Source organism: Ursus americanus, chromosome 27 (genome assembly GCF_024610735.1).
Source record: "Ursus americanus isolate L20-20 chromosome 27, mUrsAme1.1.p, whole genome shotgun sequence".
NCBI classification, from domain to species: Eukaryota; Metazoa; Chordata; class Mammalia; order Carnivora; family Ursidae; genus Ursus; species Ursus americanus.
In genome coordinates this window covers 16,661,085-16,687,098 of record NC_142153.1, presented here as the reverse complement: position 1 = coordinate 16,687,098, position 26,014 = coordinate 16,661,085, and the positions used below count along the sequence as shown (strand labels likewise).

General features: G+C 40.8%; 1 protein-coding gene across 1 annotated transcript in view; it reads left to right on the top strand.

The window, feature by feature from the left end:
* The first annotated feature begins 16,062 nt into the window (after positions 1-16,062).
* PPP2CB (protein phosphatase 2 catalytic subunit beta) overlaps positions 16,063-26,014 on the top strand; it is a 36,026-nt gene continuing 26,074 nt past the window's right edge. Inside the window, exon 1 of the mRNA XM_045779248.2 lies at positions 16,063-16,561. Within this exon, the coding sequence (XP_045635204.1) occupies positions 16,460-16,561 (102 nt within the window). The 5' untranslated portion in view covers positions 16,063-16,459. The remainder of the gene's footprint in view (positions 16,562-26,014) is intronic.

Genomic DNA, 26,014 nt, shown 5'->3' with positions numbered 1-26,014 from the left:
TGCCTCTATTAGGTAAACCGGAAGTTAAATGTTAAAAAGAGGCTTTCTTTAAACAATGTTCAGATTCTTTTAATACTGTCTTGTGATACTTTATTTCATGAGTTTTGATTTCTTCCAAAACAATGAAAAACACCTTATCTAAATATTCAGTTATAATTTAAAATCTACATTTTGAAACAGAACATGAGAAACTAGGGCATTTTCTTCCCACTTCCCCAAATATGTGTTTTGGTTCTAAAAGTAAAAATAGAACAAATTAAAATTTGGGCAAATGTTATTTTTAAAAAAAAACCTGGTTATTTGTAAATATTATTGTTTTGGAATTAAAGAGAGTTACCTGAATAAACTGAATTCCTTCTAGTTTCAGTAGTTTTTTTTTTTTCCTTTTGTGTTTCTCGACTAATGAGCAAATATATGGTTGGTCCTTGGTTTACACATACCCATTACGTGAAAAACAGCCCTCAAAGAACTAACTTAATTAGATGACTAAATAAACTGCTGGAGCCCTCCTTCCACTGCAACTTGGTTTTGCCTTCACCTCCTTCTTTCTTTCCTTTCCCCTCATTCTACAAACTTCTTACTTCCCGGAGTTCTGTAAGACAAGCCAGAGTCCCAGCCTTCATGGGGTTCTCACGCCATTCAAGAGCATAAGTAATATACATGTAAGTAATTCCTTTCATATCATGAGAAATAATATGGAAAAACAAAGTAAAGTAATGGAATAGAGAATGACTGGATGATACGTGAGCTGAGAGGGAGGTGATCAAACTACTGTATATATATATATATATATATATATTTTTTTTTTTTTTTTTAAGATTTACTATTCATTTATCAAAGAGAAAGCAGGAGAGCACAAGCAGGGAGAGGGAGAAGCAGGCTCCCCACCAAACAGGGAGCCCGATGTGGGGCTCAATCCCAGGACCCCCAGATCATGACCTGAGCCGAAAAGCAGTCGCCTAACCAACTGACCCGTGCCCCTAACTTCTATATTCTTATGTTATCACTCTGCCTTCCATTAAATTATAGAAGTGCCTCTAAAACTTGAGTTCTGAATCTAGCCAAATATAAGGCTATACCACCCCATTTTCGCAATAAGAAGATTCCCAAAAAAATTTTTTAGTGAACTTAAATATATAAACTTTTAGAGATACAGATGTATGTTTAAGTATCAAGTGTAGTTATATAAAAATATTTAAAATTCTTTTTTTGGGATGCCTGGGTGGCTCGGTTGGTTGGGTTTTTTTGTTTGTTTGAAGATTTTATTTATTCATTTGACAGCCAGTGAGAGGGGGAACACGGGGAGTGGGAGAGGAAGAAGCAGGCTCCCAGCGGAGGAGCCTGATGTGGGGCTCGATCCCAGAACGCTGGGATCATGCCCTGAGTGGAAGGCAGATGCTTAACGACTGAGCCACCCAGGCGCCCCCGGCTCAGTTGGTTGGGTGTCTGCCTTCGGCTCAGGTCATGATCGCAGGGTTCCTGGATCAGGCCCCACGTCAGGCTCCCTGCTCAGCAGGAAATCTGCTTCTCCCCCTCCCTCTGCCTCTCCCCCTGGCTCATGCTCACTTGCTCTGTCAAATAAATAAAATATTTTTTAAAAAATAAAATTCTTTTTTTAATTGGGGTGTCTGGGTGGCTCAGTTGGTTAAGCGTCAGACTCTTTGTTTCAGCTCAGGTCATAATCTCTGGGTCATGAGATCGAGCCCCACATTGGGCTCTGCTCTCAGTGTGGAGTCTTGTTGGGATTCTTCTCTCTGTCCCTCTCCCTCTGCTCTCCGCCCCCTCCCCCACTCATATGTTCTCTCTAAATAAATTTTTTTTTTAAGATTTGAGCACAAGAGAGAGAGCATGAGCGGGGGGAAGGGGCAGAGGTAGAAGGACAAACAGACTGGGGAGTCTGGAACATCCATCTCAAGACCCTGGGATCATGACTTGAGCTAAAGGCAGATGCTTAACCAACTGAGCCACCCAGCCCCCCTAAATAAATAAAACTTTAAAAAAAATTTTTTTAACTCAACTTTGTAGAACAATTGTATCCTGTCATGTGTCTTTGACATCAATGTCTTTGTCATCATTAGAGCCTTTTTGAACTCTATGACAGAAATTCCCAAGGCATATCATCCTTTTAAGTTGTTTAAGGTATATGCTTTTTAAATCTGTGTGTATATCCAAAATTGCTTTTCCCTGAGGTCGTTTCAGGCTAATTTCTTCCCCAAAAACATTGACTTTTTAAGTAATGACTTAAGCTTTCAAAATACAGTAAGGTTCCATACTTTTTTTGATGGGTGTAATTTTAGGGGGAAAAAACATGTTCAAGCATATGTGGTATTTAAAAACTATTAAATTTTTTTTACAGGCATAGTTTGATTTCAGTTGGTACAATTGATAGTGCTTGAGTACCATGATAAACTTCCAGTTGTCCATACAGTTTAAAGAATAAATTGTGAAGGAAGAAGAATTATTTTCCTAAGACAAACACTTTTTAAATTCTGATGAGTGCACTTGTAAGAGCAGTGACTACAGATTCCTGGTTAACTAATGAAAAGAAACTGAGCAAGAGGTTGCTTAGTAAAGCAATATGGAAGTAAGATTAAAAGAACTCAGATTAAGACAGGAAGATTTTGTAAGCCCAAAACCCTCATTTCTTGAGGTGTAAGCTCTGCTACCTGCTTTATTGCTACCTTCTTACTTCTGAATCTTATAACCATTAAAGAATCCCTCTGGTGTTTATAAGAAGCCTCCTTTGAAATAGTCTGTGGAACCCTTAATCTCATAATACACTGCATACTAATTTGTCACAGGAACCTGCATATAGGGATTTGTAACTCCTTTCATTTTTAAAATCTATTTCCCTTTATCGGGTAAGAATCACTTAGATTTATGACAGATTCATTTTTTTTTAAATATGAACATCTTTGTTTTGAGAAAGCCAGTCATTGAGCTTATTAGGTTAAAGATTGCACTTACATTCAGCCAGCAATTATTGAACATCTGACTTGTGCTACAAGTATGCTATGCTATTTGCGTGTGCATCAACTAATCTCAGTATCAGCCCCATAAGGGGAAGCATTATTTGCTTATTTTGTAATGCATTCATTCAGAAGACCGTACAAGATATTTACTCCTCAACTCATCTTTGTGAACATCAGTTAATAGTTTCCAGTAGTGTTGGTCTGAAAAGAATACAGGATCTGTCTTAAGTTTCTCTTCTTTGACATGTCACTTGCTTTTTTAATTCCAGACATCAATTTATGTACCTAATACATAATCTTTTCTTTTAAAATTTGAATTACAGAATATGCAAAAAGCTATCCAGTAATTTGAGATTTTTGCATATTTGATTAAAAGATAATTGCTCTGTGCATACAAATAATTCCAGTCCTTTAGCTAGGATTACTTTAGTTGTATTAAGAAGTGAATGTTTTTCACGTTGGGAGTTCTCAAGTAACTAATGACTCCTAATCCATGGCATCCCAACCAATGTGTTTTGAAACCATGTCTGAATATTAATGAAAATACTACACTACTGACCTGTAAACTTGAAAAATAGGGTGGTAAATTTTGTTACATATATGTTCTGTGGGATGTGTTCGTAGTTCCTTTCACTAAACCAAGGGGTCGGCCAAGGGATAATGCCAAGTTACTATGCCACAGTGAGACTTTGTCAAGGATATGAAGTCTACCGTTTCTCTTTATCAACTTAAATCATTCCATGGGAGATGGGGTGTATTGTGTATCCCTTTTACTTCTCCCTAATGCATACACCCACACACGTAGTATCAGTGGAATGCTTTAGGTTATAATCACATGTGTCTCCTCTAGCTGAAGACCTCCCAACTTTTCAACACGTATAACTGAAAAAAGATTGTTCAAGACTCAGCTTAGGGTTGCCTTACTCTTACGAGTATTCCTAAATTTCAGTAGGATGAATTATATAGTCATCTTTTAAGACCTAATAACACCAAGCAGAAGCATCTCTGTCATTATTTACCTCACTTTGTCTTAATGGCTGGTTTCTTGCGTGTGTCTCCCGCTTAACAAAGACTGTAGGCTGCTTTCAAGCCAGAAATTATCTCATTGATTCTTCAATTCCAAATGTCCGCTGCTGGGCTAAGCAATAGGAGACGCTTCATATACATTTGCTGTTTGTAACTTGGAGTATATTTATACTGAGTGGAATGGATTCTCATTTTGTCTTGTTGAAAATAAACTATTGTCGTTCCCACCCTCAAATCTTTTTTGGATTTTTTTTTTTTACTCTGACATCTAAAAGGAACACTTAAAATATTCACTAACAATTTGTTTTTACTTTGCCATTTGATGGATGCTCGCTCACAGAAGGTTATAGGAGAAGCTTTTTCATTATTGTAGGTTCCTAGATCAAGAACCCAAAAAGCAGGGTGAGAAAATTAGTTTTTAGTCTGTCCCAATATTTTGCCCTGAAAAATTAGTGAAAGACCACAAAAGTAACATAGCTGGCCCAGCAGGCTGTATGTGTGCATTTTCAATAGAGACATATTTGAAACATTACTTTGTTTTATTTTGTATAATTGATCTGTGAGAAAGTTTGGAGAGGGAGGTTATAGGCCCAGGAAATTATCACACAAGTAAATGGTCTTGGGATAATGAGAGAGGGCAGGAAGCTAGAGAGCCTGCCTCTCATAAGGGATCTGGAGCAGAATAAACTTCAGCATAACATTTGAAGAGAAAAAGTCGGGCCAGAGTCAATTTTGAAGAAAGCGCCACCCATCTCCAGAACTTGTACATTTTGCAAAGCTGAAACTCTAAACCCTTTAAACAACTCCCCTTTTCCTCACTCCAGTCCCTGGCAACCACCGTTCTACTTTGTCTCTGATTTTGACTCCTGTAGATACCTCAGAAACGGAGTCCTACGATATTTGTCTTTTTTGACTGAGTGACTTCACTTAGCATAATGGCCTCAAGGTCCATCCATGTTGTAGCGTGTGTCACAATTGCTTTCCTTTTTAAGGCTGAACAGTATTCCACTGTATGTGTATACCTCGTTTTGTTTATCCATTCCTCCCTTGAACATTTGTGTTGCTTCCACTTTTTGGCCATTATGAATAATACCGCTATGGATATTGGTGCACAAACATCTCTTCAAGCCTGCTTTTCGTTATTTTGGATGTATACCCAGACGTGTTACTGCTCAGTCACATTGTGATTCTATTTTTACTTTTTCAAGGATCTACCATAATGTTTTCCATAGTGGCTCCACTATTTTACATTCCCACCAACAGTGCAGGAGGATTTCAGTTTTACCACCTCTTCACCAACATTTGTTATTCCTGTAATTTTTCAAGATTTTTTTTTAAGAGAGAGGGAGGGTGAGCGTGGGGGAGGGGGCCAAGGGAGAGAATCCCAAGCAGACTCCCTGCTGAGCCCAGAGCCCAATGGGGCTCCATCTCACGACCCTCAGATCACAACCTGAGCCGAAATCAAGAGTCTGATGCTTAACGGACTGAGCCACCCAGGTGCCCCACTGTTTTTTGTTTTTGTTTTTTCATAGTAGTCATCCTAATGCATATGAGATGATATATCTTTGAATTTTGATTTTCATTTCCCCAATGCTGCTATTTGGCTTTTAATACCCAAAATTCACATTTAGATATTTTTTTCAGCCTGTTTAATATTGGAAAAATTATGTCCCCCCAAATTCAATGTAATGTTTAACGACATGATGTATAGAAAAGTCTTGTGACATTCCCGAATGCATAGATAGACCACACAGACTCACATCTTTAGAAGTGCCCCAGGTGTCAAAAATAGCTGTCTCGAAATCACAGCTAATACTCAATGTGAACCTTTCTCAACTATTGCATTTTTGTCCGAAAGCCTTTTTCCCACATTTATCTTTCATGTGTAGCCCTTCGTTTGCCTGGTACATGTTATGAGTACCATCCCAGATGAGAGCACGTTGAAGAAAACTGCAGACAGACAAGAAGATAACTATTACATACAAAGCCACTGTTTATTAAAGCCATATTGTTTGGCGATCAGAAATGTATGTTTCAAGTATTTTACACTCAAACATGATAGCCTGTTATTTGTACATGGATAATTTATCATGTTTTTGTTAAATTTTAAGAAATTGGAAATTTGAGGTTAGCATGTGCCTTATAATTTTTCCCATGTAAACATTGGGAAATGGGCTCCTATTGATGCAGAATGACCTTATCTTCAGGTAAGGGTTACTGATTTTATCTCTATTTAGATCTGAAGAACAACAACAAAAAAATTTTTAAACAGTCACTAACTTAGAGAAAAGTTGGAAAAACTTTTACTCTTGAACCAGTGAAGGGTAAGTTCGTGAGTTGATATCGCACCACTAATGAATACTTCAGTGCGTGTCTCCTACAAAGAAGGAAATTCTCCTACATAATAGTACAATCATCAAAATCAGGAAATTCACACCAATACCTTATTACCATCTAATCCTTAGACCCCATGTAATCTTCACCACTGGTTCCCAGGAGTGGGCCTTAGAGCAAAAAGATCCAGGTTAGAACCACATGTTGTATTTCATGGCCAGCTCTCTTTAGTCTAGAATGTCTCATCAGTCTTTCCTTGATTTTTATCCCTTGACACAGTTGAAACAAATTAATTTATACAATGTCCCTCAGTTTGAGTTTGGTGTTTCCTCATGATTACATCTCCATCTGGACCCCTGCTTTTCATAGTGAACAAACCCATACTAAGAGTTAATAAACGAAAATGTAGACCGAAGAGTAGGAAATGATTTAAGACCAAAAAATCACAAAAAGGAAAATAAAATGGATTTGACAACAACCACCATTTCTATTCAAAGAACTTCACAGATTGATGACAGACTGAGAAAAGTTACTTGACACAAAACTAGGGATTAACATATAGAACATTCTCCTGGAGATCAAACAAAACAGGAGCATTGAGCCCCCTGTGATTTAAATAAGGTAAATCCCAGAAGAGAATGCCCAATGGCCAACAAGTGCATAATGAGATGTTCAAACTAACTAGTAGAGGAGAAATGCAAATTTCTCAAATCAGAATTTCAAAAAAAAAAAATCAGAAAGGTAGGTAATACTAGGGAAATAGATAAACTCCAGTGGATTCATACTGTACATTAAAATACTATACATTAGGGGCGCCTGGGTGGCACAGCGGTTAAGCGTCTGCCTTCGGCTCAGGGCGTGATCCCGGCATTCTGGGATCGAGTCCCACATCAGGCTCCTCCGCTATGAGCCTGCTTCTTCCTCTCCCACTCCCCCTGCTTGTGTTCCCTCTCTCGCTGGCTGTCTCTATCTCTGTCGAATAAATAAAATCTTTAAAAATAAAATAAAATAAAATACTATACATTAAAAGTTAGAAGCTCAATACTTAATACAATAATGGTCACCATTTAGTGAAGTTGGAAACAAATGTGTAGCACAATACAAATATATGTACATGCATATGAGACATAATACTATATAGTTTACACAGATAATTTAAGAATATATGTCAAATACATTAAAGGATACTTTTCAAGGGAGAGATGAGATCCTGTACCCAGGATGAAAGAGGAAAGCAGGGATTTTGCACAGACTTGTTGACAATACGCCATAAAATGAGAGGATTAAGTATACCTGTGCGTCTGAGAACCAAAAGAAAGTGGGGAGTTAATTTCCATAGCAAACTATGAAAGGATATAAATTATAGCCATGAATTTAAAAAATTATGTAACTATGACAACTTTAACTATTTTTTAAAGTGTTAAGATGAAAATAAGCTAAATATAGTTGTAACCAAGACTGTAGGTGTCATAAGTTCACCTGTCAAAAGATGTATTCGGATAAAAACTTAATGTGTTGCACTGTTCTGTCATGAATTCCGTGACAGTAAATGGGTGTATTGCAATTCATTTCAATTCTGACACTACACGGGGTTGGCACAGGCCCCTCAAGTGAAGTGCAGAGTCCTTCACAAGACTGTCCCCACTTTAGGCTTTTTTTGGTTATTTGTACCCAGTACTTCAGGTTTTGATTACTTGAGGCACCTCCAGTTTCCAATTTCCAATCATTCGCAGCTTTAGATCTTGAGTCAAAGTTTATCTCAACACTAATTATTATTTTTTTAAGAAGATTCTTTTTTAAATTTATTTTTAGATTTTTATTTATTTGACAGAGAGAGAACAAGCAACGGGAGCAGCAGGCAAAGGGAGAGGGAGAAGCAGGCTCCCCGCTGAGCAGGAAGCCTGACATGGGGCTCAATCCCAGGACTCTCAGATCATGACCTGAGCCCAAGGCAGATGCCGAACCGACTGAGCCACCCAGGCGCCCCTAACCAATCCAATTCTTTTTTTTTTTTTTTAAGATTTTATTTATTTATTTGACAGAGATAGAGACAGCCAGCGAGAGAGGGAACACAAGCAGGGGGAGTGGGAGAGGAAGAAGCAGGCTCCCAGCAGAGGAGCCCGATGTGGGGCTCGATCCCAGAACGCCAGGATCACGCCCTGAGCCGAAGGCAGACGCTTAACCGCTGTGCCACCCAGGCGCCCCTAACCAATCCAATTCTTGACATTTACTCCCTACCTTGCCTGTCAGCACCAGCGCTAAGAAATGTACCAGCATGTTTCTTAATTATTGCATCTTCGTTTCCCTGAAGGCTCATGTGAGAAAACGTGCGTAAGCGAACTTTGGGTAGATAATGCCCTTTGTGTTTGTGACAGACTGTTCTTCGCCTACTCAAGAGTCATCCCTAGTTAGAAATGCATTTTTTGCTGTTAATCAAACCCCAATTTTGTTCAGATACTGCATGGAGAGCCCTTGAAATAGGCGGAAGATACATCCCTGTTTAGACCTAGGGAATTATTCATAATTATGCCAGTCACAGTAACCTAGTTTGGGAGAAAAATGAAAAAAAGGACAAATGCAAATTAAAAATACATCAAGATACCATTTCTCACCTATCATATTGGCACAATTTTTAAAAGCTTGACCGTGTACTCCGTTGGGGAAGCTGTGGGGAAACAGGCACTTCATACACTGTTTGTGGGAGTGTTCAGTTGCACAATCTCTGCAGAAGTTGTCAATATCTAAAGAAACGACATATGCCTTTACTCTCTGACCCAGTAACCCTACTTTCAGGAATTGATCTAGATGATAAATCTCCAATAATATAAAATATAAATGTATTATTTGTAATTGCAAAATCTTGGCAATTACCTAAATGCCCAAACATTCAGGCATAGCTGAACAAACTATGTTACATACACCAAAGGACTATGTAGCTGTAAACAGAATGAGGACAATCTATACGAACCAGTAAGGAGTGTTTTCTATGGAATAGTCAATGGAAAAAAGCAGAGTACAAGAGAGTATATATATTACCTTTTGCATAAAAAAGGTGAAATATACATGCATACTTTCCTGACGGGAATGGCCAGCAATTCCCGTACTGACGGAAGAAAGATTACTCCAAACTTTGCTGTGAAAGAGAAGAGAAGGTAAGTAGGTCAACGCTCAAAGGCAAACATCCTTTGCCCTTCTGAGAAGAGAAGGTAAGTAGGTCAATGCTTAAAGGCAAAGACCCTTTGCCCTTCTCTGCTCCCGCTTTTATTGGTCCTTCAGGATACTCACAAATCCTTATCACTGTTGCTCAAGCATGTGATGTGTGACAAGGGGTCTTACTGAAACTGAGGATCTGCTTACTGGAAAGACACGATATGCTAATTTGCATGTTCCCTGAGTTCTGCTAAACATAGCCTAAGGGACAATGCCTACATCTTAGATCACAGGACGACTGTTTCGGCCGGGAAAGTTTCGGGAAGGCAACTCCCTGCAGCATTCCAACAGCAGAGTGGTCACATAGGCCTCCGTATTCCAAAGGCCTACGCCCATCCCTGAAACCTTCCCCGCCCTCAGCAGCCTCCGTGTTACATCGTAGCAAGCCAGGCATTATGGCTGATTTCATGCTCCAGGTTAATCCCAACACTTTTGCATAAAAGAACACTGGAAGGGGCGCCTGGGTGGCACAGCGGTTAAGCATCTGCCTTTGGCTCGGGGCGTGATCCCGGAGTGGGATCGAGCCCCCCATCAGGCTCCTCCGCTGGGAGCCTGCTTCTTCCTCTCCCACTCCCCCTGCTTGTGTTCCCTCTCTCGCTGGCTGTATCTCTGTCAAATAAATAAATAAAATCTTAAAAAAAAAAAAAAAAGAACACTGGAAAAAGCAGAAAACAATGAAGCTGGTTACTACACAGAGAACAGGGTGAAAGGGATAAGGGAAAGAAGGGATAAGGGAAAAATTTTTCTGAATTCACCTTTTTGGATAAATGTTACTTTTGGAAGCTTATATAATGTTCTACATACCAAAAAGAAAATCAAATCAGTAAGGATGGAAGTAAACTACAGACAAGCAGAAACAAAATTAATTGTTAAATGAATACAATAACCACACTGAAATGGAGAGTGGGGAGACACCAAACTAAAATAACGTGAACATAGCACGTTGGCTACAAACGCTCATTCTAAACGGGGTTTGACTGAATCTAAGATGTCACTGAGAGTAAGGTGGGACTCAATTTCAGAGATGTTACATTAGGAAAAAAAACAAAAACAAAAACGGGGCACCTGGGTGGCTCAGTCGGTTGGGCATCTGCCTTCAGCTCAGGTCATGGGATCGAGCCCTGTGTCAGGGAGCCTGCTTCTCCCTCTCCCTGTGCCAGCTCCCGCTGCTTGTGCTTTCTCTCCCTCTCTCTCTCTCTCAAATAAATAAATAAATAAATAAATAAATAAATAAATAAATCTTTTTTAAAAACCCAAAAAACCCAGTATCTTAGAATCAATGGAACCAATTCAGTTAGATCAATAATCCAGACAACTCAGGAGTATTAGAATAAGCACCGGAGGTTCCTAGGCTGTCAGGGGATAGGGCTCTCTTGAGGCTTATGAAAAGTAATACATAAAGGTATATGTAGGGGCGCCTGGGTGTCTCATCTGTTAAGTGGCAGACTCTTGGTTTCAGTCCAGGTCCTGATCTCAGGGCTGTGAGACTGAGCCCCTCGGCGGACTCTGCGTTCAGGAGAAGTCAGCTTCCCCTCTCTCTCTCCCTCTGCCCTTCCCTTGCTTGCACACACACTCACTCTCTCTCTGTAAGATAAATAACTAAATCTTAAAAAAAAAAAAAAGGTATACGTGTATTGGGGGGAATGAGATTATTGTCTAATTGGTACAGAGTTTCTGTTTGGGTTGATGAAAAACTCTGGAGGTGATAGTGGTGAGAGTTGCTTAATGTTGTGAATGTACTTAATGACATGGAATTGTATGCTTAAAAATGGTTATAATGAGGGCACCTGGATGGCTCAGTCAGTGGAGCATGTGACTCTGGGTCTTGGGGTTGTGAGTTCAAGGCCCACTTGGGTATAGAGATTACTTTAAATTTTTTTACTAATTAAAATAAATAAATAAAAGGGGCACCTGGGTGGCGCAGTTTAGTATCCGACTCTTGATTTACACTCAGGTCATGATCTCAGGGTTGTGGTATTGAGCCCCGTGTGGGGCCCCTCGCTCAGCTCAGTCTGCTTAAGACTCTCTCTCCCTCTCCCTCTGCCCCTCCCCACTATGCTCCCTCTCTCTCTCTCAAATAAATAAATAAAATCTTTAAAAAATAAAATAAAATAAAATCTTAAAAATAAAACATTTTTTAAAAAACTAAAATCAAACACTTTTGTATCCAAGTAACACAGTGTAAAATATTTGACACCTGTATATCAGGCAGCCTATAAATCAGTACTAAGGAAGTGAAAACCCAATGAGGGCTCAATTCACATATGTGATCTAAATGTCAAAAGATATGAAAAATTGCTCAACCTCACTAAATGCCAAAAAAATCATACAATTTTCCACCTGTCATTTAGTCGACGTATATAATGAATAGTATCTGGATGTATCAGTCGGGTTTGTGTTTAGATGTAATAAAACCCCTAAATGGGGGCGCCTGGGCGGCTCAGTCAGTTAAGCATCTGCCATCAGCTCAGGTCATGATCCCAGGGTCCTGGGATCCAGTCCCACATCGCATGGCATCGGGCTCCCTGCTCAGCGGGGAGCCTGCTTCTCCCTCTCCCACTCCTCCTCCTCCTGCTCGGGCATGTGCTCTCTCTCTGTCTCTCTGTCACTCTGTCTCAAAGAAATAAAATCTTAAAAAAAAAAAAAAAAAAACACCCTAAATGAAGCTTAAACAGATACGAAGGGTTTTTCCCCTCATAATAAGTTTGGAGGTAGACAGTCCAGAGCTGCTATTCTGATTTCACATTGCCATAAGGACCCCAAGTTCTTTTTATCTTTCTTCTTAGCCATCCCTTTAGCCTTTCGCTTTTTTCTGCTGGCTGCGAAATGGCTGTTCCATCTCCTGCAATGAGTTCCAGGCAAGAGCATTTGAAGTTTACTCCTTTTAACAAGCTTTCTGGTACAGCCCCTCTCAGCTACTTTTATTCACATCTCTTTTGCCAGAATTACACCACATGACTACTCCTATGTAATTTTTTAAGCAGGGCATTTTTTTTTACTCCAAACATAATTGTACAGTGGATATTAGCTTGACTACTTAGCAATCTCTGCTATACCAGTGTTGGCCAGAATGAAAACTATGGCGTCAAAATCATAATGATAAGAACTATGATCTTTCTATTAATAGCTTATTTGTAGTGATTTGTAGTTTTTAAATTCAAATAAAGCCTTTCCAATTGACTTTCTTCTTTCTTTCTTCTCTCCCTCTTTCTTGCATTTCCAATTTGACTTTCTTCTTTCTTTCTTTCTCCCTAAGTAAGCTCCATGCCCACCGTGGAGCCCAGGACAGGGCTGGAACTCACAACCCTGGGATCAAGATCTAAGCTGAGATCAAGAGTTGGACGCTTGGGGCGCCTGGGTGGCACAGTGGTTGGGCGTCTGCCTTCGGCTCAGGGCGTGATCCCGGCGTTATGGGATCGAGCCCCACATCAGGCTCCTCCGAAATGAGCCTGCTTCTCTCCCACTCCCCCTGCTTGTGTTCCCTCTCTCGCTGGCTGTCTCTATCTCTGTCCAATAAATAAATAAAATCTTTAAAAAAAAAAAAAAAAAAAAAAAGAGTTGGACGCTTAACCGAATGAGCCACTCAGGTGCCCCGGACTCTGTCTTTTTTATTTCATCATTACTGCTGGAGATTCTGACACAGAATTCCCTTTGTCAATTTCAACAGTATTATCTTCACCTTGCAATTATCAAAAAGTTTTTAAACTAGAAGTAAAGGTATTTATTTAATCTTTTGAGAAGTATGGTGGTATAGAAGAATCTTTTTTAGAACAATACAATGTATATAATTTTAAATGAAACATTTAACTTTCTGGATACATTACAAAATATAAATGATTCATATTTCATATTATTAAATGGCATGAAGCCATTTAAATCAAGAAAAAATATCAATATTTATAAATTTTAAAAGAACCTAGTCAGTTGTGTAAGAACAAAATCTAACATGTAATTTTAAGGCAAAAGATCTGCTGAAGTCAGCGATTTTAAAATTCTGTGACCAAAAGGAAAGAGGTAAAGAAATACAAATGAGAACACTTCTGGTAAACAAAGAAACGTAGAACTGGCTTGCATCCCTAAGATTAAATGCAGTTCTATACGGCAAGTGATAAGCAAGGATTAGAGGTTGACGGTTATGTTCCCCAAGATGAAACACACAACATGCACCAACATACATGCATCACAGAAGCAACGAGAAAAGAAAGTGTTCAAGAATTACAGTTTTTATTTTTAATTAAGATGCCTTTACAACCAAAATACCAAAAAGTGATATTGCAATCCCCATGTCCCTTGACTGCTCGACCAAACTCAGCTTTCCCAACTCCCATCAGATTGCAGAGGTCATAGAACGGAAAGCATGGGAGAAGTCAGACTTAGGTGTTCATTCCCACTCCACCAGTTAGTATCTGGGTGACCTGGGTGTGTTTTTAAACCGCTACACATCTGTTTCTTCATCTGTAAAACAGGAGAATAGTAGTACCTGTGTCATGGGATTACGGAAGGACTAAACAGGAAGGTACAAGGAGAACTCATAGCACCGAGGAAGGACTCAAAAAAGCATTTGTTATTGTTTGACAGCATAACTCGACTAAACTTTTCAGAAGCACTATTTTCACAAACTTGTTTCCCTACCTCGCACTCTAGGAACATTCTCTCACATGAATTCCAAACACATTTGCTTCTACCTCAAGGACCTCCCTCCCCAAACACGATCCATAGTTCCCATTTTTCCAGGTAATTTTTTTTACTGTTCTCAATCCATTTTCTCTAGGAACTTCGAAAATATCATCCTCATTTGCGTTCTGAGCTTTCCAGGTTTGGCTGAAATTCAGCCTCCTTTAATCAAATCCTTATAGACTAAGGTCCTCGGAGACTGAAACATCTACTGCAATGATACAGTTGCTCCTTCTCTTCATCCTCTTTTCATGTTTTCTCCTTCGCTTGGTTCGGTACTATTTACAAGTCACTTGAGATCAGGATGTCTTCCAGTCTCATTTCCCGCCACATGACCTATTTCTATTGATAGAAGTAGCTTTCTAGACAGTGAGATTTCACACGTGTTCTCCACCAAAAAAAAAAAAAAGTTCCTTGCAACTTCCTCTTCCTCAGGCAACTTCAAGGTGTTGCCTGGGAAGAAGGTTCAAAATTCAGTTCAAATACCACCTCCTAAAGCTTTCTATAACATTGCCCAGTGGCCTAAGGCATGTAGCATGTTGCTCTCATACTATATACTATTGGATAGGCACTTGTTTTGTTTTGTTTTTAAAGATTTTATTTATTTATTTGACAGAGAGAGAGACAGCTAGAGGAGGAGTGGGAGAGGGAGAAGCAAGCTACCGACTTAGGGAGCCAGACGTGGGGCTCGATCCCAGCACTCTGGGGTCATGACCTGAGCTGAAGGCAGCCGCTTAAGGACTGAGCCACCCAGGTGCCCCACGGATAGGCACTTGTAACATGTTTCTTCATAACCTGAAAAGGTAGGCCTTACTGAGCCCTTTTAACAGATGAGGAATCTGAGGATGGGGAGATTTGGTGATTGCCCAAGGCCACAGCGAAGAAGTTGGTGAAGCCAAGATCAGACGGCTTGCCTTCTGACAGAGGATGTCGCCTCTCACCTGCGCTGAGTGGCGGTAGTAGGTGTCCTCAGTATGGGTGCTTAGCACCTGCTCTACAAGGGACGTGGCAGTTAGCAGTTGCTCAATAAATACTTGGTGAATGCACAAATCATTAGAACACAGTAAACACTGCAGAAAATACAGCGAAGAAGGCTGGAGCTGGAAGGGACACAGATTGTTATCATACAGAAAAATCATGAAAGAGGGGCGCCTGGGAGGGCTCAGTCGGCTAAGGGACTTCGGCTGGGGTCATGATCTCAGGGTCTTGGGATCCTGCTGGCTTCAGGCTCCTCCCTGGGGTGAGATGGGGGGGGGGTCTGCTTGTCCTTCTCCCTCTGCCCCTCCCCCCACTTGAGGGGGTTCTCTCCTCCTTTATTTGAGAGAGCGCGCGCGCTCTCTCAAATAAAATCAAACCAGAAAGAAAGAAAGAAAGAAAGAAAGAAAGAAAGAAAGAAAGAAAGAAAGAAAGAAAGAAAGTGTTCGTGACGTTAGGGTCCACAACTAGTTAGTGGCAGAGATAAGGCTAGAAAGAACTCATTTACACACCCAATAAATATTGAATGCTTGCTATGGGAGAGTGCTAGACTCTGGAGAGACAACGTTGCTGAGGAAAGGCACAGGTTTCCCAGTTCCTCTCCAGAGCGCTGAAATAGCACTGCGGGAGACTGAGGTGGGTCTAAGCTCCCAGAGAAAAGAATATGATGGAAGGACCAGGAGCTATTAGTCCGGACCCCAAGTTGGGAAGGTTAGAGAAGGGAGGAGGGGAAAAACGGGGCCACCCTCCGCGCCCTCCCCCGGGGCCATTTATCCGCCGAGCCACACGGGGGCGCTGCACCTTCCTCGCCTCCCGAGCCTTGGCGGCGCCGCCGGCTCGCCTGTTCCCGGCGGAAATGCCCGGGCGATGACGGAAACCCAGAGGGAGGGGAGAGAAAGAGCGAGAGAAGGGGCGAGAGAGTCGGGAGAGGCCGGCGGGCGGGAGGCGGCGGCGGTGGGTGGTTAGCGTTCGGCAGGTGCTGCGCCGAAGACCCGCGCCGCACTCCCGCCAACCTTCCCGCGCGCGCCCTTCACCGACTCCGGGGCGCGCAGCCGGGCGGGCGAGGGTCTCCTCTAGGCCGCGCGCCCGGAGCCGCTCGCTGGCCTTGGGCGGGGCGAGGGGCCCGCAGCCGCGCTCCCTCGCTCCCTCCTCTCCCGCTGGGAGCTGGCGGCCGCGGCGGCGGCGGGAGAGGGGAGCGGCGCCCGGCGCGGGGGTGGGAAGGGGCGGGGAGGGGGGAGGGAGGCGGCGGGCCGGGGGATCGGGCCGCCATGGACGACAAGGCGTTCACCAAGGAGCTGGACCAGTGGGTCGAGCAGCTGAACGAGTGTAAACAGCTTAACGAGAACCAAGTGCGGACTCTGTGCGAAAAGGTAAGAGAACAGAGGAGAAATGCGGGAGCGCTGGGCCGGGTGGGGGCGTCCGCGGCGGCCCCTCCCCTCCGGGGCCTGTCCGCGCTGTGCCCGGCGTAGCGGGTCCGGGGCCCCGCGGGGCTGTGTCTCCTTGCTGGGACGTCCACCTGGGCGGCGGGTCGGGCCATTCCGGGAGCGGGCTTGAGCTGGCCTCCCCGGGCTCCTCTGCCTCCCCTCCGGACCCACCCTGCGGCCCCCTCCGGAAGCTCACTTCACTGGCCTAAGGGGCCCGTGTAGATGGGAGGGGAAACGTGGCACCGGGAATCCACGCCCTAGATTTTATTGGGGTCACCGACGCTCTCCTGGGGATTACTGACCCTAACGTTTCACATGAGGACTGGCGATTTCGGCGCTTTAGAATGCCGGCAAATTAATGTAATGCAATCTCTTATTTGAAAATGCACCGAAAGTTAACCTGGATGATAGTATTAATTAACTTGTTAGATGTAGGATTTTTGCCAGGGGAATCGGGCCCTTCAAAAATCACTGACGGAATGTGCTAAGCGTTTGTTTTTAGAGAGGTGGGTGTAATGGCAGACTGGTTTTTTAAATAGAGGTTGACTTTGGTTTAAACAGACGGTGACTAGTCTTCGCACTGCCTCTTGGAAGCGTTATATTGATTGTCAAAAACGAGAAAGTATGTCTTAAGTTTGACAACAGTGATTACTTGAAATGATAAATGGGGTGCGTGTTTTTGGTGCAGGGCAGCGCGTTTCAGAAAGTTCTTTCTACTTCTGTTACGTGTAAAGTGTTTGGGGTTTTGGTGGTGGTGGTTTTTCCTATACCAAAGAGTAATAAAATACGCAGGTGGTTAACTGCTTACAGTCGTTCTTGATTGGGTGATCTCGGGCTATTTTCTGAATGCTGTATCCATTGTTTTTTTAACCGCTGGAATTATTCCACACTCTTTAAAGTCTAGAATTTTTCTCATTCAGTTTTTATAATCTGGATTAAATAATTTTCACACATTTTTATATAGAAAGGTGCTATATGAAAGTAACAAAATTATTCTTAAGGTTGTTGGGTTTGTTTGTATTTTTTTAAGGCATAATCTAGAAGACTTTTTTGATAGTTTGTGTTTGGAAATCAGGATGCCTCAGAAATGCATTGGAGAAGGAAATAATAGGGCACTCTTAAAATTACGCAACGTAGGGATGGAGGAATAATAGCTAATATTAAGTTAGAATAGTGTTTTTAACAAGTGTAATGTTACCTAAGACCTTTATATATTAAATAACTCTTTGTTAACACAGGAGAATTTCTGTAAACAGAACCGCCAAGCCAGTAGTACCTTTTTCTTTCTGAAACAAACATTACTTATAGCGTCACGTGGACTGTCAGGTTTTTTGTTTGATAACCTATAATTTATGAGTCCTAAAATTTAAATTGCTTTCTCAAGGTCTAATGTCAGCATTAAATTTTGAAATACCTAGTTTTGAAATTAGTTGAGTCTGTTAACCCTGCCGTGAACGTTAGATACAGATTTGAAGTTACGGACAAAGTTGGTGTTGACTCAGTTTTTCCCTTTGACTCTCTAATAATTTTAAGATATATTCCTAGTGGGGCTCCTGGGTGGCTCAGTCGTTAGGCGTCTGCCTTCAGCTCAGGGCATGATCCCTCCATTGTGGGATCGAGCCCCACATCGGGCTCCTCTGCTGGGAGCCTGCTTCTTCCTCTCCCACTCCCCCTGCTTGTGTTCCCTCTCTCGCTTCTATCTCTGTCAAATAAATAAATAAAATCTTTAAAAAAAAAAAAGATATATTCCTAGAGAAGAATATTGTACTGCTACTCAGTCACACTTAAGTCTTTGTTCTTGTGGGTGGTTTTTTTTTTTTAATTAATTTATTTAAGTAATCTCTATACCTAACGGGGGGCTCTAACTCACAACCCTGAGATCAAGAGTGAGCTGCTCCTCCGACTGAGCCAGCCAGGCGCCCCTCAGTCACACTTAAATCTTGAGGAATCTTTCTGTATTTGTCAAGAGAGATTATTGTACTTTAGGTCTTAAATAAATTGGACTACCAATCCCTAGGACCTTATAGGTCGATATTTAAGCTTTTATGTTCCTCACTTAAAAAAAAATTGTACTTATCCACTAAACATGAACTTTTATTTTTATTTTTTTAAAGATTTATTTATTTGATCTCCTGCTCCCTCTGCCTGCTGCTCCCCCTGCTTATGCTCTGTCAAATAAATAAATAAAATCTTAAAAAAAAATTTTATTTGAGAGAGCGCATGCGCGGCGGGGAGGGGCAGAGTGAGAGTGACTTAGCAGACTCCCCGCTCAGTGCAGAACCCGATACAGGGCTACATCCCATCACCCCGAGATCACAACCTGAGCCATAAACAAGAGTGGGATGTTTAACCAGCTGTGCAACCCAGGTGCTCCTAGACATGAATTTTTAAGTGAAAATCCCCAATCATTTATCTTTGGCCTCCACCACGTGTTGCCAGTGGAATGGAGAAGTGTAGTAGTCTTTTCTCGCTACCATTTTGAGCAGAGCTTAGTTTTACAACCGTATTCTAGCCACTGTGGCCTTCCTTGGTGGCATATATATTCTGTCTTCTAACCTGAGTCTTTGGTTCCGTTTTACATCCCTATCCCTAACATTTTTTTCCTGGCAAGTGTAGTGTTTACTTACAGTAAAATCTAATAGTCTGCGTGTCTGAGTTCAGACCCTGGCTCCACCCAGTCTCTTTGCACCTCTGTTTCCTTTTTGAAGACAAGGATAATATTATTTGCCTATATCCTGGGATGCTTGTGAATATTAAAATACTACCTGTGTAAAGTACCATTAAGCAATAAGCTATCTTAGGAAAAAACAAATAAAAATAGCCATTTTATCTTGTTTTAAATGTCTCATTTTCTTTTGGGAAAAGATGCAAAATAAATAGATGTGTTGATATGACTTCTCTATGGAGAATGTACTTCAAAAGAGGTTTTTATATAGTGGTTGTAGAATCCTGAAAAATAAGTTGCAGTATTTCATGTGGTCCCTGTTACCTAAAGCACAAAGTACTAGGATTACTATCAATTTTGTGAAGTAACTTTAAACTTGGCCTTGGCTAAGGAGACCTTGCCTGGTCTCCTTAATGCTTCCTCTACCTTTCTAGGTCAAGAATGGTAGGCATATAGAAAGAGTATAAAAGAAAAATAAAATGTTAAACCTAGTTATAGAGATCCTCTTTTTGTTTAATTCTTTGTGACTGGATTGATTGGTTGGTTTTTGTTGTTGTTTTTTTAATAACAGGATTTTTTGGAGTCTGTTGAAAATACACTCTATAGGAAGTTGCATTATATGGTGGTGATTTTTCCCCCTCAAAATTAAATTCCTGTTCTAATTCAGGTTGCCTAAAAACTGAAGGAGTCAGCTGAAATTGAGACCAAAGTGGTACTGATAAAAGCCCTGTTGTGAGGTAGTGGCAAAAATAAGATCCATCCTAATCCCAAATGGGGAAGAACTAGAAAAAATACGGGTCTGGATGGATGGTCTGTCTCTCAAGGTTATTTCTGTGCAGAAAAAAATTGTTTACTTAAAACAGTAAGGCACATCTGAGAGGACTAGCTCTTAAATTAGGACCAGCTTTTGAAGCTAATTGCAAATTAGACCCCGTGTGTAGAGTAACTGTTTCTGTGATTCATTTCTGCAACAGCAGTGGGTACGGTAATTTTAAAAGATAGTGTGCCCGGAGAGCCAGTCTGGCGCTGTTCAGGACGTCGTGTGACCAGAACTATATTTACCTCTTGGTAGCACTGCAGGAAGAGAAACTTTTTAGGCTCTTTTACCTGATAAACTTTATTTTATACTGAAGAACCTCGGTAATGATACTCTTAAGTAGATGCGGAAGTTTAACCTGCTCGTGTGCTCGCAGATCTATATTCTGATGATTATAAAGCGCCTACTGAGAAAATGTTTGAGGCTTTGTAGGGATATAAATACATAAATATTATGTAAGACTAAAGGACAGGTTTCTGGGTTGTGGCTTCAGCCTTGAAATAGAAATATCATTAGGATATTACTTACCTCATTAATGTGAAATAGCATGCTTAAATTCCTGAATGCCTGAAACCATCTTAATGAAGATTAGATTCTAGTAAAAGTGAATTTTGTGCATAGAGAAAAATCTCTTGAATTACTTTTTTCTTTGATAGGTTGTAGCTAAAATTCAGTGGTCTTAACAGCCAGAAAGCCTAACTGGTACTTGATTTTCATTTCCCTTGAGCTATGGTCGTCCATTTGACAGAGTCTAAAATGCACTGATGTAGAAAGTAGCTCCTTGCTTTCTTACTGTAAAACAGAATGACCTGATTACAGTGGAATATGAGGTTAAAACCCAATTCTGCTGACTGAACCAATTGTCGTTTTCCACGCCTATGTAAGCCAGCCTCTCCGCCGACAGGTAAAGAAGCTGAAGCAAACTAGACTAGCATGAACTGCTAATGACTAGAGCAGGCTTTAAAATCAGCTCATTTCTTGACTTACATATGATGCCTGAAACGTATCTGTAGACAGATAAAATGAAAGTCTACATTATACACTTTTTTTCACAAGGAGTAGTGTTTTTTTGTAGCCTGTGTCTTCTGTTCTGATTTGAAGATCTGAAGAAATTTTTTCTTCACCATCTTTTCTTCAGGATAAATACTGTGAGGGACTTAGTGCATGAAGTCCTTCTTTGGTAAAAATAAACCAAATACCAGACTTTGAAGATAAAATTAATGCCAAAACAGTCACTGTGTTTTAGACTATATAAACTACATCTATTTTCTGAACTTAGTCTTTCTAAGAAGAATGGCATTAAAATCATAGATGTAATCTATTGTGTATGAGAATTTGAGTTTCATTTAGATTAAATAGGAATTCTGAATTATTTTGGACTGATTTCCTTATAATTCTCCTTCATGTAAATGTAACTTAAATGTAAACCTAATCTTGGTTCTTTCAAGTAACTTGCATAAAGATGCATTTTCTTTCACACTATTCGTTAAATCTTGTCTGTACTGCCTATAACATTACTTTTCAATTCTAAATTTCTTTAATAATCATATTAAGGTAGGGAATGAGGTCAGATTATTACAGATTTGCTTACTTTTCTAGGGAATGGGGAAGCTCAAGCTTAGAGTTGACTTGCTGCCTCTTGTAGTCTGGGACAGTTTATTGTGCCTTGCAAACTGCCCTTCGACTGAAATAACTTTTGTGCAGAAGAGTTCAGTGGTAACCTTGAGATGCAGTCTGAGATAACTGACTTGCACTACAGTAGTGCTATGATACAGTTCAACAAAAGTGTGCAACATTCCATTGAAGATCTGCTGACTGGTGTTTTATACAAAGACAGTCATTTTACTTTGAGAAGGGGATGGGAAGGTGAGACTGTGTCCTCACCAATTCAGTGTTTTGTTTTTTTTTTTTTTTAAGATTTTATTTCTTTATTTTTAGAGAGAAAGAGAGCACAAACCAGGGCCAGTGGGGGCAGAGGGCGGGTAGGGGGAGAGAGAGAATCTCAAGCTGACTCCTTGCTGGTTGCAGAGCCCCACATGGGACTCGATCTCACCACCCTGAGATTATGACCTGAGCAGAAACCAAGAGTTGGACACTCAACCAGCTGAGCCGCCCGGGTGCCCCTCACCCATGCAGTCCTCTGTGAAACTTTGTTTGAAGTGACTTTTTAGCATGTAATTTTTTTTAATGTGCCAAGGTAGTGTGTAGGCTATCCTTTGATTTTGCTCTTCCCATTTCATAGAGAGGAAAGTAGCTGTTAAGTTTTTTCTGCCTTTGAAAGATTTCCCACGTGATACTTATGTCCTGAATAAGGAGCATTGGCTCAGTGCAGTCTTGCCTTTGCTTTGGTAGCAAGAGAGGCACTTGTTCTGTGGGAAATGAGAAAGAAAAGAGTGGCTGAATAAATGCTGTCATTGTGTTTTTACACCATAGCTTCAACAAATTTTAGTTGTACTCCTATGTGCCAGACGCTGTTCAGAGTACCGGAAATTCAGCTGTGAACAGAAGAGGGGACAGATGATACACAGATTTAATAGAATGCCAGACAGTGATTCTTGGTAGGAAGAAAAAGCAGAGGATAGGGGAGAGTGATGGGCTTGAGTTTCAGAGGCTCTTTTAGTAGAGTGGTCAGAGAAATCCTTGCAAATTATTCATAAAGTGATTTACTTTTGTGATCTGAAAGGGTATTGCAGAAATTAGAGGGCACAATTCCCAAGACTGCTGTCAAGTGTCACACCAATTGCATGTTCGGTGGGTTCCAAAACTGCTCTCCCAGGTTCAGTAATTCACAGGAAGGCCTCGCAGAACTCACTGAAAGCTGTTATATTCGTGATTACACGGAAAGAATACAGATTAAAGTCAGCCAAGGGGAGAGACACGTTCAGGAGGGCCTGATATCTTTGATCTCTAGTTCCTTCAGAGGCAGAACGGACACTGGGTGACCCAAAGCCCTCATCATAAATCAACGTGTTAGACTGTCCAGTGGTCAGAGCCCCTAGGCAAAAACTACTTACATGAAACAGGACTTTCTGGGGCCTAGCAATCACATCCCAGTAGGCAAGAACAGATGCCAGACCTCTCTGTGGGTAAGGTTCTTAACTACACAGATTTTTTACTCCATAACAAATCTTAGGTGACAAGAACTTTATAAATAAGTGAAACATAATGCCAAAATACATGAGGAAAACATGGGTAGATTTATCAGAATCAGTGTAAGATGTGAGGTTATTTTCCCTCTAATTGAGTTGGTATATTCTTTGTGTAATTTCATAACATTTTCTTTTTCTTGATTCTGTGAACTCTGAAAATGCAGAAAGTTAGCCATTTAATGTTTAAAATATTCTTTCCCTTTTTAAAAAATTTCTTCTGGACCTTTTAGCATTTTTGTGTAATCAACACGGTCCAGCTTTTCCTTAAACTGTGTCTGTGTATAAGGATCACTTGGAAAGGAGATAAAAACTTCAGGTTCCTTAATTCCATCCCAGCGACTGATTATGGCTTGGCAGGTCCAAAAATTTGTATTTTTAAAGACATCACAAGTCTCGTTATCTAGAAATTCCAGATTGCGGGGTGCCTGGGTGGCTCAGTCGTTGGGCGTCTGCCTTCGGCTTAGGGCCTGATCCCAGGGTCCTGGGATCGAGCCCCACATCAGGCTCCTCCAGTGGGAGCCTGCTTCTTCCTCTCCCACTCCCCCTGCTTGTGTTCCCTCTCTCGTTGGCTGTCTCTATCAAATAAATAAATAAATAAATAAATAAATAAATAAATCTTAAAAAAAAAAAAAAGAAAAATTCCAGATTGCATTTTGAGAAATGCTACTTTAAGGAATATGCTAAGATTCTGATTTACCTTTTTTCTTCAGTTTGGATCAGATTCCAACATTTTCTCCTTTGCGCTTTCAGTGTCGCAAGATATCTCTGAGAACTCCTTTACTGAGCTTTTTGCCAGCATCACTTCCTCTGGGATATCTTCATTCTTTTCACCACAACCACTTTCCTCATATATGTCAATAAGTTTCCTTATTTATTTATGTCACTAAGTCTATTTATTTCCTGGCTGCATGTCTAGAGTCTCTCCAGGGGCAGCAGTATCCACATCCCGCAGTCGGCCATTTCTTCTATGTATTTCTTATTTGAAATTCATTTTCAGTCTTACCACTCTTCATTTCTTTGCTGCAGTTTCATCATTGTTGACCAAATCCCTCTTTTGAGTATCCGTTTTTGTAAAATGCTGCATGAGTTTATTACTAAAAGATAAGGAGGCAACACAGCTATACACTTTGCTGTCTGGAAATAAACCTGATAGCAGTGTGCGTTGACCCATCCCTAAAAGACTTTGAAATGAGTGATGTGATTGGTTATTGATCATGATGCTGCACCTTTTGTTCAGGTAGTGACGTGTGTACCCGCAGCAGGGTTTTTAATTACAGTAAATATACTGTGGTAACTTAAATTTGAACCATGTTGTTGGGAGCCCAGTTTAACTAAACCTTGGAGACTGAAATTCATGCAGAGAGGAACTAATACACAGTGAGAACTGCCTGTATTAAAGAGAAATGATTGGGTAGGATTCAAATCCATAAATAATTTTGTTCTAACCCCAGGATCTCACACATTTTCGTCACCCCGGGAAAGAAGCTCTGCCTTTTAGCAGTTACGCCCCACTCTCCCCTCCCCCATCCCTTGGCAACCACTATCTGCTTCGTTTATAGATCTGGCTATTCTGGACATTTTATATAAGTGAAATCATGCAATATGTAGTCTTTTATGTCTGGCTTCTTTCACTTGGCATAAAATTTTCAAGATTCTTCCATGTTGTAGCATCTATCAGTACTTCGTTCCTTTTTATGGCTGAATAAAATGGCATTGTATGGATATAGCTCTGTGGTTGTTTTTATAATTAAGTTATTGCCATCTGGGATTTTTTTTGAAGTTTAAAATTATTTTTTCAGATTTAAAAAGTGATATATACTTGTAAAAATTTAAACATCTTACAAATATAGGGGAAAGAACACAAATGCTCTTCACTGTTGTACCCACCTTCCCCATCCACTGCCCTCCTGCATCAGAGACGGTTTTCCACACCTTGTTCTTGGTGTGCAAAAAACATATGTTGGGGAGCGGCCTATTTTTGGTATATCGTTTCTATTAAAATGGGATCACTGGTATAACACCCTAAAACTTTTCCCTGAGCAATATATTTTGACTTACGTACATGCACATTACCTCATTCTTTTTTTATTTCAACAGAGTATATGATTTATTCTTATATATGTTTCTAGGCTTGAAATTGCTTGGCATACAGACACCTGACTGTTGCTGAACTGAAAGGAAAGATTCACTTCCTTGCATTAAAAAAAAAAAAAGTTAGCTGTCATTTATCATTTATGGAAGAACCTTATAACTACCTGGCTAAAGGCAAAAACACAATAAATAGCAAGTGTTGGCAAGGATGTGGAGAAAAAGGAACCTTTGTGCATTGTTGGTGGGAATGTAAATTGATGTAACCACTGTGGAAAACTGGCGTTTCCTCAAAAAACTAAAAATAGAATCATCGTATGATCCAGTAATTCCACTACTGAGTATTTACCCAAAGAAAAGAGAAACACTAATTAAACAGGATCTGTGCACCCTTATATTTATTGCAGCATTATTTTTTTTTTTAAAGATTTTATTTATTTATTCGACAGAGATAGAGACAGCCAGCGAGAGGGAACACAAGCAGGGGGAGTGGGAGAGGAAGAAGCAGGCTCATAGCGGAGGAGCCTGATGTGGGGCTCGATCCCATAACGCCGGGATCACGCCCTGAGCCGAAGGCAGACGCTTAACCGCTGTGCCACCCAGGCGCCCCTATTGCAGCATTATTAAAACGGAAGCGGCTGCAGTGTCCAGTGATGGATGGATAGGAAGATGTGGTAGAT